Source organism: Pteronotus mesoamericanus, unplaced genomic scaffold (genome assembly GCF_021234165.1).
Source record: "Pteronotus mesoamericanus isolate MK-2021 breed Mesoamerican mustached bat unplaced genomic scaffold, CSHL_Meso_final contig_181, whole genome shotgun sequence".
In the NCBI taxonomy this organism is placed as follows: Eukaryota; Metazoa; Chordata; class Mammalia; order Chiroptera; family Mormoopidae; genus Pteronotus; species Pteronotus mesoamericanus.
The window spans coordinates 5,626,878-5,643,513 of NW_026555077.1; the positions used below are offsets into that span (position 1 = coordinate 5,626,878).

A 16,636-nucleotide genomic window follows, 5' to 3' on the forward strand; every position below is an offset into this window, starting at 1 on the left:
CAGTGCTCCTAATTCTTCTGTCTTTATGCTGCAGATGCCTGGACTACAAGCTTGCACTATTCTGAGAGGGAGATGACTTGAGCAGCTGGCTTTTCTTTTTCTCTCCACAACAATGTCCATGAACAATTCCAAAGAACCAGTGTCTCCTGCAGCTGGGCTCCTTTCAAATACAACTTGCCAGACGGAAAACCGGCTTTCAGTCTTTTTTTCAATAATCTTCATGACTGCGGGAATCTTATCAAACAGCCTTGCCATTGCTATACTCATGAAGGCATATCAGAGATTCAGACAGAAGTCCAAGGCATCGTTTTTGCTCTTGGCTAGTGGCCTGGTAATCACAGACTTCTTTGGCCACCTCATCAATGGAACTATAGCAGTATTTGTATATGCTTCTGATAAAGACTGGATCCGCTTTGACCAATCTAACATCCTTTGCAGTATTTTTGGTATCTCCATGGTATTTTCTGGTCTGTGCCCACTCTTTCTAGGCAGTGTGATGGCCATTGAGAGATGTATTGGAGTCACCAAACCAATATTTCATTCTACAAAAATTACATCCAAGCATGTGAAAGTAATGTTGAGCGGTGTGTGCTTATTTGCTATTTTCATAGCTTTGCTGCCCATCTTTGGGCATCGAGACTATAAAATCCAAGCATCAAGGACCTGGTGTTTCTACAAAACAGAACATATCCAAGACTGGGAAGATAGGTTTTATCTTTTACTTTTCTCTTTTCTGGGGCTCTTAGCCCTTGGTGTTTCATTCTTGTGCAATGCCATCACAGGAATTACACTCTTAAGAGTTAAATTTAAAAGTCAGCACCACAGACAAGGCAGGTCTCATCATTTTGAAACAGTCATCCAGCTCCTGGCTATAATGTGTGTCTCTTGCATTTGCTGGAGTCCATTTCTGGTAAGAGTCTAACATTTTAACAATTTTTGCTTTCTTCTGTTTTTCCATGTTCAATACAAGATTTGTTGTCTTTTTCAAAACTTTTAGTCTTGGTGGGTAACACTATTCAATCTTTTAAATGCTGGGGTTTACACCTACTTGAAACTTATTTCAGCACTCAGCTCTGGCTTTGAAATAAGCTATTTATGAAATACATGGTTATTTCCCTACAAATCCTGAACTGATAAGAATGTCTTGCTAAACAATACTTTGCAGTGCAGTATAAAGTAATTTTACAGAAGAAACATAGCTCTAATATACTGAATATCATTAGTTTCTAAATGTGAAAAAATGATCAACTATAATACACTATTGGAATGGACTCCAGTAAGTCTTAGTAGATAGTCACATAGACTTTTGTTTTATAGGAATGGCTTATTAGCTACTGGATTTTCTAAACACACACTGACCAGGTCTTGCAAAGGGTGGTGATGAGTTGAGATAGATGGATAGTTCAGGTGAATTATATGCCTAGATCAGGTGAAGAAATTACTAGTTCACAAACCCAGGAACAATGCCAATAGTGTAGGGAGAGGTGTGATTGGCAGGAGAGCCAGAGATTCTTCCCTTATCATTCATTCCTTTTTTTTAAAAAAAAATTATTTACCCAAAATCTAAATTTGACAATTTGATATTTTTATTTGGAAATGAAGGCTAAGGTTAAGGGATGGACAACAATATAAGTCACTTATATAATTTTCCAGAAGAAGAAAAAATACTTATGATCAATAAATATGACCTTATCTCCCTTTAACATTTTCCTTTAGGATGGAAAGAGTGCCATCATGCCATGAAAGAGAAAAAAAAGTCCTGTCCATAGCTACTAATGGCAGCAAAGATTGTTTTCATTCATTTTTCTGTACCAGTGGGGACAGAGGCTGGTATCCAGAGATAGCGATACAGGTGATACACAGGCAGAGGTGAGGCAATGGGATGAGACAAAGGTCTTGGTCATCCCTTGCACGGTAGTGTGAAGATGCTTGTTACTCATACAGTTTTCCTAAGCCCCAAACAAGCCTATTGTCCAAGAAGTGTTGTCAGTGGAGTTTTAATAAACAATCCTGATGCCCAGGAAAGTTTGTGAGAGCTGCTGCCACAGAAAGATCCTATGATAGATAATTTTATTTTACAAAAGGATTTGGACTTTTTGAATATTTCTTTATTTCTCTTCATATTATTTCCTCATAATTGGAATTTAGCTTCTCAAATAGTTGAGTCATTTAAACATTTTTTTTCATGATATTCCTGAGTTGTTTCTAAGAACCCAACCAAGGGAAGGCTAAGCTGGGTCTAGAAGTGACAAGGTAACATTTTGAGGCCTGCTTGTTGTCAGTTTAGGAGGCCTTAGGTGAACCCAGGCAGGGGTCTTATCTGTGCTCATGGTATAGTTATCTGGATCTTGGAAGCAGAGGACAGTTCTATCAATACTTGGAATCAGTCCAGTGTTCATTCTTAAGAGTTTAATTTGTTCCACTTGACAAAGGAAATTTCCTTAGAATAATGCTTCTTTTTTTTTCCTTAAACTTTGAAGTAGAGTTGCTTTTCAAAATAAAAGTGTCTGAGTAGAATTCAAATTAATTTGGGGGTTGTAAAGGGAATACAAAGAAGGTGAGAAAAGAAGGAGTTAGAATATTTAAAGACATTCTTTAAATGAAGGTGATATTCTGGAGAAAACCTGAAACACATGACATAGTGAACTCAGTGAGACAGGTAACCTGGAGCACTGAGGTTGTCATTGGTGTTTTGGTCTGAGTCATCATTAAAGTTTTGCTTAGTTCTGGCTTTGACTTTGAGAAATTGTGGTGATAGGTTAACTACTATAAGACCATGGAAGATAGCAAGTTTCAGGGGTTTTTTTTTGGACTGTAAATGGTATTTATTTACTTATTTATAAAACAAATTTCAGTTTTACTGTAGATAGTGAATTTATGTATTTCCTAAGTTTTTGATTTCTTTCCCGGTTAAAATGGATATTACAATTTAATTCATATTTTCAACATATTTCCTGGTGGAAACAATTCTATCTTCAAGGAACGTTTTCTGAGATCAACATTGTATTTAACTATGAATTATTGATATACCTATTATCCCAGTGGATCAATACTTTTATTTAGTATGAAAATTATTTCTGCATTACATGCCTAGTAGGTATCCCACAGGTATTCCTTGGTGGATTGCTATTTTATTTCAAGCATTCTTTGCATTCCTGGCATTTCTTGTGGAGGCTTGGGTCTCCTTGGCGGGTTCTTGCTGGAGGCCTGATGCCTCTGCCGGCCTGGACACAGGGCCCTGCGCAGTAGGCTGAGACCATTCAGACAGCCCTCATGGAACCCTAGTCAAAAACTCAGGCCTGGGAATGCTAAAATAACATCCCACATGAATATCTCAGTTGAAACATTTCTTCTTTTTCCTTAAATGCATAAGAAGAATTACATAGGTGTTAATGACTGAGCCATTATTCTCCACCCTGTATTTTAATAGCTCCTTAGTTTTAAAAACACCTGTGAAACCAGGCTTCGAGATTTCCACAGGTATACTGTACTCGGGACATCTTCCAGGTCAATACTCTAATTTGTAACATGTGCTCTTTCACTTAATTGCTAAGTAGGAATTGTTGGATTTGTAATTTGAATGAACTTCTGTACACACTCTTTGACCTGTGTTCACTGTCATTTTCAAGCTGGAAACTGGAACAAAGATACAGGTGCATACACTAAAAGGAGAAAATTCAGACGATGGAGTTTGTGCTTGACAGGATTTATTGCATCAAAACTTATCCATAGTAACATAATTTCTAAAATGACTTAAATTTGTAGTTGATGACAAAGGCAATGCTTTATTACTTTTGATGTTTGAGTTTAAATAGAAAGGTGAGATGATCATGATGTTTGAATTCTCTTTCTCTCCATTGTTAATAGACTTTATTTTCCTTGATTAGTTTTAGGTGTACAGTAAAATGAGTGGAAAGCACAGAATTCACATCTACTCCCTCATGTCTCCCACTACACCCCAGTCATCTTTATTATTAACATCTTGCACTGGTGTCATACATTTGTTACAATTGATGAGCCAATAATGATACATTGTTATTGAATAAAGTCTCTAGTTTATATTAGGGTTTTCTCTTGGTGGTTTACATTGTGTGGTTTTTGACAAATGTTTCTACCATTACAGTGTCATGCAGAATAATTTCATTGCCCTAAAAATCCCCTGTGGTGTTTTTCTTTTAAATTTAATGTGTCACTTTTCCTAAGGGGAAAATGTGTTTGTGTGTGTGTTGTCAGGAATTGAGATCTAAAAATGTAGTACAAAAACAATGTTAGTTTAAAATATAACTTTTAATGACTTTACAAATTTTACAATATCTGGATTTTATAATTTTAAACATGGTTAATATATATAAATTAACTTAACAATAATTCCAACTGAAAAATATAAGAAAGGACAATAGGCATTAGCTGATAATTCCATTTAGCAATAAATTAATATAAAGATCTTTGAGAGTCAAATGACAATTTTAAAATTGTCGTCTGTGCATAGTACGTGAACCACTTTCCTTAATAAATGAGTATTGAAGATATTCTTTCAGTGTTTCTTGAGTGAGAGGGAAAGAGACATTTACTAGCACTATCAAAAAACATTTTATTAATATTCTTTGTTTCTGTCTTTATACAGGTAACGATTCTTTTAAAAGTCTTGTTTCTAGAATACGTAACTGTAAACAGAACTTATTATTATTGCTATGCTTATTTCACCAGTTTGGCAGAGCAATAAATACTTGTTGACTGGTTGACTGTAACATAAGTAGTACGAATGTCAAGAGATTGCAAATGATTGACCAGAATGTGGATTCTGAGTTTTGTTGGTTAAGAGTTAATTAAGCAAATACTGAAACCAAATGGTAATTTTTCATCTGTTCCCTAAGTTAACAACTGTAGACTTCTGACACTATTAAACTTCAGTGATCTATTTACCTTCTCTTTGGGGATAGAAGATCATTTTGAATTGGAAAAAGAAGAATAACATATATGAGGAACAAAATGATTTCTTACATAGGTGAGTTTACCTAAGAAATGTGTCCTCCTGCATATGTAGAATTTGAATTGGACTTTTGTAAGATTGCTACTCTTATGTTAGTATTTCTAGTCAATGTAGTTAAACATTTGGTCACTAAGATGTTTGCCAGATATAAACCGAAGACTTGGGTGGTTAATTGAACTTTGACTGAATTACTAAAGGTATTGGCTAATGGCAAATGATGGAGCAAAGCAATATCATAGCAGATCTTGACTGTAAGTGAAGACTCTTCTTTGAAAGGTGGGCCTTCACTTTCAAATTTAAGAACTGTGTCATGGAAACCTGTGTAGTATCTTGGGCATTTGCCACTACACCAAAAAAGATGGCAAATGGATGTACACATTTAAGTAAAAAGGAAATGTGGAAAATGTATAAACATGTACCTACTTAATGTGTGCATGTGTAAATTATTTACCAAGTTAAGAAAATTAATTGACCAATCCACCATTGGATCTAGTTGTACCAAATGAAAGGGCTTCTAATGGGTTGCATTCTAAAATTAAAAACAAAATGGACTCTTTCAGAAAAGTTTTGTGGTAACTGCCATGATGAAGTAACCGCTTGAGCTAAAGCCAACTCTCTTTCAAAAAAGTTTTGTGTGAGACCTTGGAAGTAGCTCTCCTTGTTTTATTCTTGGATTGCTGCTTATTTTAGAGGTAATATTGTCAAAAATTGTTTTAGCCGGTTTCCTTTGTGAAGAAAGATATGCTCCCATGTTTGGGATTTGGAAGCAGCAAATGTTGTCTGGATAAGACTGGTGATAACACTTGGATTCTAGTCTACAAAATGGTTAAACAATTCAGATGCTTATAAGTCAAAATTAATATCAAGAAGAAAAAGTATATTTTAGAGCTACATTAATGCAGTTTACATTATGGGACTTCAGGCTGCCTTTGTGATTGGGTGGGCATGGAGTAAGTGGCATGAGGTCAACGACAGACGCTGGCTGAGGACTGGCTCCAGGATATTTGGGAGCACATTCTTGTTCCTGAGCCTTGGTGTTGTTGCCCTTACTCTTCTCTTAAATATCACCTCCTCTATCTGTGCTATCTTAATAAGTGCCCTTTCTCTCCTCTCTTCCCTTCCTCTGCTTAATTTCTCTCATGGCACATATTAGCAGTATCCAATAACACAGGATTCCTTTGTTTCTCTAGTGTTTTTTGGCTTCTGCCTCTAGCATAGAAGCTCCTTGAAAAAAGGAACCTTGTTTCACTGGGTGGATAATAATTCACTAATTGAATTTCGGGGAAAGGAGGTCTCACTCAGTGACAGTTTGCTTCTCCACTTGGGAACCATTCTGCCGAGGAGGTCAGGGCTCTTTTGGTCAGCTTCTGGGATATGTCTCCTTTTTCCAAATGGAATTTGCAATGGAGAGGTCTGAGAGGAGCAGATGTGTTCAGAGATTTCCCAAGAGTATCAGTGGACAGTGCAGTCCTGGAGAATCCTGAACATTGTACAGTATGAATTTGGTGCTAGAATTTAGGACTTTCATCAGCACCCACAGGATAACCTACGGATAAACTATGATCCTAGTATTCTATTATGATGATATTGCAATTATTTGTTTACATGCAAATATCCTGTTAGTGTTGGGCCTTGGTGGCTAGGTTCTACATTACTGGTTTGTGTTTTAGTTGTTACAAACAGTAGGCCATAAACCAATGTTTATTGAATGAATAAACTAGGAACTGAGTATTGAATGGGAAGTACTAAATCAGGTGATATTACTTATTCAAAGTTATTTTTTGTCCCATTATCTTTAGCACTGCCTTTCTCTGTACATACACATACCCCCTCCCCCAATGCCTTTATTTTTCACTGGTGTTTTATCTTTGAGGGGATCCTGTCAGGAGACAAAAGGAGAAAATTTCTTTGAGTAAAGACCTATAGATATTGGTCATTCATCGTCATAAATAAAATCTCTATAATAAGTGTTGAAATTTTTCTATAAAACAAGTCTGCTTACCTCAAGTCTCTACCAGCTGATTGAGTGAATATATGGCTCTTTTTTTTTTTTATTGTTAATCAAACTAAATGATTGGGTAGGTCTTATATTTGCAGAGAATTAATTCTCAGACAACTCCAACAGACCTATTTAGTGGGCACTGTGGTGCCCCAACCAGCTAGCCTTTTGGGTGAGTCTTGCTCTTGGAGAAGTTACCCTGTCCCAAAGGGAGCTGCTTACCCATGGTTGTGCACCTGTCTCTGGTCCTTCTGTGTGCAGTGCCAGGTGGATACGGAGACACAGAGAACTTAACCCCTTGCCTCGTCTGGGACATCGTAGAGCTTGCTGAGGCCTTTCTTGCACTTGCATGGCAGTTTTGCTTCTGTCTGCTAAATCCTGTCTCCCTTTACTGCCTCACACGCCCCAGAACACTTTCTCCACGATATCTCTGTCTCAAAGTCTGTTTGCTGCAGAGCCTGACTTAGGACAATCTTCCAGAAGTCCATTTGTTCATACATTGTTTAAATATAAAGTATAGACTACTTTATTACACATAGGTTTATAGTGTGACTTGATAAATGTATTGAGCTATGTGTATTTCCCCCCTCCATGGAAGTGTATGGTGTAAAAGTGGCCGAGCAAAGACCAATCATTAAGAAAAGACAGTTGTAGGTTGAGAATTTACACAAAAGTCTGTTGCTTGAGATATGCATGGAGGTCGGTAATACTTTGGTATTTTAAGTTCATTTACTCTTGGCAAAGCATGATTTCCTGTTTTTAAGGAGAAAGATTTACAAAAATGCCCAAAGATATTATAGACATTGAGATAGCACTTACAAAACATTACTTGAATGATTCAAGTGTAAACAAATCAGAAACATGGATTAAATTTATACCCTCATGGATATAAAAATCTTCTAACTAAATGTGTTTTGGGTTTTTTTTTAAGTCCCCAAACATTTGAAGAACAATTCAAGATATTGATTTTTCTAAAATCTCCCTGCATTACCAATCTTAACTTTATCTGCTTAGTTTTATCCTTACAGGAGGTATGTAAAATGCATTTCATCTATATTTGCTTTGGAAGGCATTTATAACCATACAGAATTTTACCTGGTATATCAATGCCAGTTATCTATATTTAGAAAGGACTTTATCTAATAGGAGAAATTTGTCTATTATATGTGCAAATATTATCTTGCTAAGCTTGTGTAAATTTGTCAGTCTGTCTGTCCTCTCTCCTGGGCAAAAGGAGGGTGCCACAGAGAAATGGATACAATTGTGGCTTTATACAGAGAGGGTGGTGGTGTTTTTTCCTCACTCCTAAATTACTGAATCCCCAAATAAAATCCAGACTGTGGAATGCCAGAATGAAGTGTGGCTGTCTTATGATGGTGAATGAGACAGACACATTCAGATTATGTAAAAGGATTTATTTTAGCTTTTTGTGCACAGTCTCCAATTAAGCCTTCCCATTAGAATACTGAAGCTATTTTTGAGTACAGGCCAAGGACAGGGTCCCAGCCCCACTACCTCTTAGCTGTAATCTGGAGTCACTTTAAACCGGTTTTGCACACCTGTGAATTTATTACAATAGAAATACTTAAAAGTACTGACTGAAAAAATGATCTGACCTTCCTGCAATCTCATAACACAGCCATTGGCACATAATAAATACTCAACAAAACCAAAATACCCTCAAAAAGTCTATGCTACTGTTGCCACCCACCATTTCACTTAGAAATAATCATCTGTGTTTAGTTTAGATGTTTTCTGGTTTCTCCTCCATTAGGAAGGTTTGGTTGTCATGGAAAGGAACAGAGGGAGCTCATAGCTTCAGAAAACTTTCAGGGACATTTCCACTTGAAGTTACTTCACTCTCATCGGAAGTGAGGATGTTGTCTGTTAATCTTTTACATGTCATTCAAATTTAAATATTCTAATAATTTATAGTTATAATAATTTATAAGGTATTAATTTATACATTATTGGGATCAAGTTAAAATGAACAAAAAAATTATTAAGACCATTACATATAAGACAGTACTTTTGGACTCATATTTCAGGGGTTAAAAGATAAAGCTCTCTCCTTAGAGAGCTTACAGTTTAGTTAGAATAAAAGACGTATCCTGTCTTTTAAGACAAGAGTTAAGATATTAGTTCTTGGAGAGGCAGTATAATGTACCAGTTATGATTCTGCGTTCAAGTCCTATTTCTTCCACTTCCTGGCTATGTGACTATAACCACTCTGTGCCTCAGTCTCCTCATATGTAAAGTAGGTATAGTCATAGCCCCTGTCTTATTAGGTTGTTGCAAGGACTAAATGAACCAGTGCATGTAAGTTGAATAGTGCCTGACATAGAAGTACCATATGTTTCAGTTGTTATGCTATTATCATTATTGTTGCTGTTGATATTAAATTTACTGCTGTCAGCCAGTAATTTTGTCAATAAGATGTTCAAAAGCACTTTTAGATTAGTTATTAAATGAATAATGGGTGCTGTAGTAGAGAACTGTCACTTCCAATTTGGTGGTCCACACTATGTTGATTTATTTGACAAATATTTGTTGAGCGCCAACCATGTGCCAGCCAGTGTTCTGTTATTTAACTGTTAATAATATCTATGGTTTTAAGCAATAATGCTTACAGAAAGTGAAAAGAGAGGGCATGTAGGAAATTGAAACATGAAGATATTCAATTATATTTTCTGTTAGAATAGCAGGTATTCTGTTGTACATGTATATGAATGAGATTGTTTCTGATTACTTTTAAAAGAGAAAATTTCTATAGTATATCATTTAGAAGGAAAATTTACTGGAAATAAATGTGATCCTAAGTTAAATAATGTAAATTGTAAATACCAATTTACAACTGGGTGGAAAGAGATAATGTATACAATTCTTAGAGGTAAAAAAAATTACATATAAGAAATTCTTTAGTATTTGGGCCAGGCTTGAACAAGATTAAAATACAGCAGGTTGTAATAAATTAATATTAAAAGCTAGAACATTTTTTTAATGAAATAAACACATGAGGAATGAAACATGAGTTTCATTAAATCAGATAATAAAAAATTAATCATTTAAATTAGTATTTTATACAGCCTTTTGATAAGGAAAGTGACTTCAGATTAGGAAAGAAATAAATGGTGAAACAAAACATTACAAAAATCACCAACTCTTTCTAAGAATTTAGGTTAACAAAGTGTTAATGAAAACTAAAAATAAGGAAAAACAAATGGCTGTGAACATTAGTAATATAAATGAATAAAATTTTTAAAAGTCATTAATGCTTTAATTTATTTGTTAGCTTGCTCACTGATTTATCCTTTTAGCAGGATTTTGCTGGATGAAAGGCTGGGTGTCTCTCCAGGTGGAGAGTAAATCACAGAGACAGAAACCTGACCTGGGAAAATAATCTGGGGCAAATTCTGAGAATAATACTTTCTAGCTCCTTTATTTTATCCATGATCTTTGAACTCTTTTCTCCCTTTAACTCTCATGTATATCATTCTTTTTCTTTCTTTCCACTTTTAATATGGAATCAAATACAACTATTTGTATTTTTCTGGCCTTGCGTGGGAGCAGGCAGTGGATTAGTTGCTGTAATAATAGTGGAGGAATGTTTGGGCACAAAGGTACATCGATGAGTATTAAATAATAACGTAGCAGCAGCAGCAGCAACAGTAGTTTTTATTATTACTCCGAATAGATATTCCCTTATTTTGCTTCTTACATTTATGTTCATGGCGAAAGACCAGAAAACAAGGAAAATAAAAACCACATGAATGACAGAGAAAGAGAATGCAGGAGAGGGGAGAGGAGCAAGTCCAGGCAATGAAGGTAGCAGAAAGCTGGGCATATATAGGTGGAAAGGTGAAGAGAGGCATGTGCATGTTTTAGGAACTCCATTAGGAAGAAAAGACCTCCCTTTATTTCCACGGACATACTCTCTTTTATAGGGGAATATTACATTTTATGTGTTATATTTACTCAAACTACTTTTAAAAATACAATGTTTTCTTCAACTATAAAATTTTATTGTAAAAATAAAATACAGTAAATAATAAATTAAAATAGAAAAATCTTTCAAATCACACCTGCAACAGATAACCAGTGTTACCATTCTGGGTGCATCCTTTTCCTCCTACAGTTACGGAAAATACATTGGTTTAATTTCTTTGAGTAAAACAGTAGTTAAACTTTCTTTTTCTTATATTATTGGGTATTCTTTCTTTTGTGAATGTGTGGAATTTGTAAATGATTTTCAAGAACTCTTTGGGTAACAAAGAACAGATAATGATTACATATAAAAATTAATATAAAGGCAATAGTTTTTCCAAGTTCATGGTTAACATTTTAAGTTAGTATTTTAATTTATAAAAGTAGTGAATTAACCAATAATTTCTGTTGTGGTTATTGCTTTCTGTTTCATGCTAAGAAATACTTTTCTCAGGCTAAGATGATATCAATATTTATCTCCTTTATAGCACTTTTGCTTTTTCATTTTTTATATTTATATTTTAATACATTTATAGTGTATTTTGGTTTAGTTTGCAAGTTAATAATATGAACTTTCTTTTGAATGAAAGGCTAGTTACCCCAAACTCATCTTTTATCTTTTGAATGATCCTTCTGCAATTGTTTTAAATTTCTGCCTTTATTATTTCTGAAATTGTTAAATGTGTTTGGGTCTTTCTGAACCCTTTATTACATCCTATTGAGTTGTCTATAACTTTATGTACAACTACCAGCTTCATCATATTTTATTGAGACTTGTATTCAATTTATCAATTGTGATTTTTAGTGTTTCCATTCATTATCATTATCATGCTGTCCTATTATCAAAGTATATTTTAAATAATAATTTTGTAGTTTCTTCATAATAGTATGTAAGAAAGCACTGATCTTGACACATTTATTTTTGATTTATTTTTATTGTGACAAAAGTCACCTAACAAAAATTTTACTATTTTAGTCATTTTAAAGGGTATAATTCAGTAACATTTAGTATAGCTACAATGTTGTGTGCCCATCATCACTATCTTGGCCAGAATATTTTTATCTCCCAAAAGAAAATCCCGTACTCATTAAGCAGTCTATTCCCCATTTCCCACTCTCCACTAACATTTGTATAGCATTTTAAATTTTTTCTTTCTTAAATTATCCTTTTCAGAGGGTTGTCTAGTTTAATAGTTTAACAATTTTTTATACAAACTTACAAATTTTACTGCTTTCAAATTAGTTGACTTCTTATCAGATTTTGTAAATATTTTATGGCCTTTTAAAAAGTACACTCTTTTTTTTTAAGTTACAGAGTTCAACACATAGCTATTAAATCGAGATATTTTTATAGGATCCAATTTCCTTATTTTTAACTGTTCTGTCAAATAATGTGTATGAGAACTTAGAATTTCATTACATTTTTGTTTTGTTAGTTTATATATATATATTTCTAATAGTCTTCAATGGATTTTGATGATTTAGACTTTAGTGTCATTAGGGCTTACAAAGTCATGTCTGTTCTATCTTTGTTGTGAATTACTCAGTTTATAAATATAAAGTAACCTCTGCTCTCCACTTTTAAACATTTTGCCTTGAGTTCTCCTTTATCTCATACCGAAGGTAAGTATAATTATTGACATAATGGCAATGGACTCTTTGAGCATTTTGGATTTTCTTGAGCATTTACTATTATTGGTATTATCTAAGAAACTTTTAATGCTTTTCTTATTAATGCAATACAACATCATCATAATATTCAAGCAGAACAAGTAGAGCTTTCCCTCCCTCTATTGTGACCCTAGTTTCTCTTGGTTAGGCTCCCGAATTCTGATAGTGGGAAAAAAATGCAATGTGGGGAGTAAATTTTTTCTTATATTCTGCTGTCTATATTCTGGAAGCTGCTTTAGTTGTGCTCATTTAGGAAGCATGAAGTTAAACCAGAAGGGAGTCTATGAATTGAAGAGCATGATCAGTCCTGCTTAGACCCAGGAAAATTCTACTGCAGGCAGCAGTGGACCTCAGCACCTGTACTTGAATCGCTTCTTACCCAGTTCTGCTCAAAGTGTTAGTTTGGAATTGTCCAAGGCTAGGAAGGAACTTCTGAGAACATTCCTCCAACCTAGCATTTCCTTTGATCTGCTTATTAGAAATGCATTTTTGGGGGGAAAACTGTACTGATGCATATAGAAAGAAACTGTGATTTCCTTCTTACTCCTTATTTCCTAATACAAAGCTTTTTCCAAATTGCAACATGAAAATAGCAAGAGATATCTCTATCAATATTCCTGTGTTTATTGAAGTGAACAGAGAATTAGTTTCAGATATAGTTTAACCTTTTTTTAAAACAGATTTTATTTATTTATTTTTAGAGAGAGGGGAAGGGAAGAAGAGAGGGAGAGAAACATCAATGTGTGGTTTCTCCCTACCGCGGACCTGGCCTGCAACCTAGGCATGTGCTCTGACTGGGAATCAAACTGGTGATCCTTTGGTTCGCAGGCCAGCACTCAATCCAGTGAGCCACACCAGCCATGGCTATAGTTTTATCTTTACATTTTTCACCAATGACATTTTGTGATGGACAATGTCAATATTTCTCTCATATATTATTTCTGAACAACAACAAAAATTCCTGACATACCAAAAAATTCTACAGTCTTTATAAACTTTGATAGCACAAGGTTGTATTAAAGCTATATAGAATGTGTGGTGATTCTCTTCTCCACTGAAAGTCTAAAGAGCTAAGGCAGACTCTATCTTATTTCAAGGGAATATAAAGAATTGCTGTTTTCAGTCAACAAAAATATACCAAGCAGTTCTAAATGCATAGTGCTTAGAGGAGATCTTTGCTTTTTCTTTCATCTCTGTAAGCTCATAGCAGGCTGACCTATGGATACAGAAGCTGAAGCCAATTTGCTAAGAGCTTTCCTGGATGGTGGAAAAGACAGCAGTGCACGCTTTTTACCCTCTCCTAATTGCCCACTTAAGTTTTGTCTGTCTAAGGCAAAAGTAGTTCTATAAAAGCCAGCCTGCTTATTTAGATAGTTTTAAATTGATGTGGATTTCCACATGGTCTATTTAGCAAGCCATTTTATATTTGGTTATAAAGATGAATTGAATAACCTGTTTTACCTATACCGGTGCTCTTGTTTCTAATACCTCCCTTGAATATGAATTGACATTAATATGTAACTTCAGCATTCATGCACCTTTCTCTTGGATTTCTTGGTTTGTTTTACATGGTTGCCTAACACTCAAGTTTAAATCAATTCAACTCACCTAGATATTATTTATCTGGTAAACAGTATAAAGAGACAAGCAAACTATCAGTTAAACATCACGCTTCAGAGCAATTTCTGAATGATGCACTGTATTCAGGCACTGAGCAAAGCTTAGAAATCAATGAGTCCTGCGGTATTTCTCTGTTACCTCTGTCTCCGCACTACCCCCACTATAAGGCCAAAAAACTCAAAAATGTTCCAGCCTTAAGGATAGACATCGGTGTTTTGGAAGGCCACTTGGATCTGTGGGAAACAGGATCCTTCTTTGTGGTGGACAGAGGGAGAGACTTGGCTTTAGCCCTCCCTACTCAGTGACAGACCTACCACCCAGCCTGAAGAGGGGAGGGAAGGATGAATGTTCTCTCATGACTTTAAGAACATGGAAAAATAATTCATTAAATAATGCTTTTATAATTAAAATTAGTAAAACAGAATGCTCATATATGAATGCTGGTTAGAATACCAGGTATTTTTTCTTCCAAACTTGCTAGAAGAAAGTCCAATGTTTCATAAACATAATGCTGATATTATATGGTTTAACATGAATTATAATCAAATGTATTTGCAACTGGTGGCTAAAAATCCATGTCTCAAAGAAGATGTTACTAGAGCACATGACACTGATTCAAACCTGACTTTCATTTTATTAGTTCTAAAAGCTTGATTTGTTTTTATTTAACTTGTAATAATTTTCTCCAGGAAACCTACTCTGGTTATTTTAGTGCACATTCTCATCTCCCTTTCTATGGAGAAAATCGAACATCACATTTTATATAATCATCAAATTTATATTCTTTCTGACTGTCCAGTCTCTTAAATGGATTGTGAGCTCCTTAGTGAGTACAAACGTCACATTTTTCTATTATATTTCCTGCAGTGCCTGATCCACTACCTGGAAGGTTCAAGGAATATGCCACTCATTTGTTAGAATTCTTTAATCACAAGTGAAATCAGTGAATTAAACAACATTCATATAGTTATGGTTATTAAATGCATATGATATCATACAACGATTTTAATTTTTAAATGTTATATCTGAAAGAAAGAGTAAAATCTTTGAAATATAACTATCAAACTGTAACTGTGGCAATCATTTTTTTAAGAGCCATCTTTTATTTTTTTAATTTATAAATCATGTTTACTCTATTACAGTTGTCTCAATTTTTACCCCTGTACCCCCCTCCACCCATCCTGCCCCCACCCCCCACTCCCACAGTCAGTTCCCACTCTGTTGTCCATGTCCATGGGTCATTCACACATGTTCTTTGTCTAGTCCCTTCCCCTTCTTTCCACCATCATCCTCTTTCCCCATCCCCTCTGGTCACTCTCAGTCTGCTCCATGTTTCCATGCCTGTGGTTTATTTTGCTCGTTTATTTTGTTGAATAGAGTCCACTTATAGGTGAGATCATATGGTATTTGTCTTATCAGCTGGCTTATTTCACTTAGCTTAATATTCTCCACTTCCATCCACGTTGTTGCAAAAGGTAGGAGTTCCATCTCTCTCTCTCTCTCTTTCTTTCTTAAATGCAGATTGATTTTATTTATTTTTTTAGATGTCAAAGTTCATTATAAAATATTTATAAAATTTAAAACCATGATAAAGTCTCAGCAATTAAACCAACATGACATCAGCACAGAAATAATCAAGTAGATCAGTGAAATATAATGAACATTCTAGAGACAAATGTATATATCTAACAATATAATATATGATTAAGTTGATATTTCAAATGAATGGGTAAAATAAGACTTATTCAACGAATAAGGTGCATGGATCACTATTACTTGAAATAAAACAAATATAGAGCCCTATTTCCACACATTATAGAAGAAGTATTCAGGTAAGTTAAAAAATCAATATGTAGAATCTAAGGAATTTTAGAAGAAAATAGAACTAATAATTTTCATGACCTGAAGTAAAATATTCAAACTCAGAAGTTATAAAGTAAATATTGACAATATGACTATATTAAACATCTAACTTTATAGTAATGTACATATAAGAAAAGTTAAAACAAGGAACAGAATAGAAGAGTATTTGCAACACATCTAAAACATGGTTAGTAGGTATTTTTTATTGTTTGGTTGGTTTTTTTTTTTTAGGGAAAAAAGTTCTACAAACCTTAAATCAATAAATGGATAAAGAATACCAAAAAGTCATTTAGAGCTTTTTTAAAAAAACAATAGAAATAGGCAAGAAATATACTAAAACAGGTTTAGTTTCAACAAATAGTAAAGGGACAATTAAAATAATATTGTCACTATCAGATTAATGCGTATTAAAAATATTGGTAATATCAAGTATTGGCAACTCTGAAAGGAACTGGGTATTCATAGAAACCTTTTCTTCATCTTAAAGCAGTCCCTTTAGCATCTTTTGC

At 34.4% G+C, this 16,636-nt stretch overlaps 1 protein-coding gene across 1 annotated transcript in view; it reads left to right on the plus strand.

The window, feature by feature from the left end:
* PTGFR (prostaglandin F receptor) overlaps window positions 1-16,636 on the plus strand; it is a 38,059-nt gene continuing 21,423 nt past the window's right edge. Inside the window, exon 1 of the mRNA XM_054566826.1 lies at window positions 1-910. Within this exon, the coding sequence (XP_054422801.1) occupies window positions 113-910 (798 nt within the window). The 5' untranslated portion in view covers window positions 1-112. The remainder of the gene's footprint in view (window positions 911-16,636) is intronic.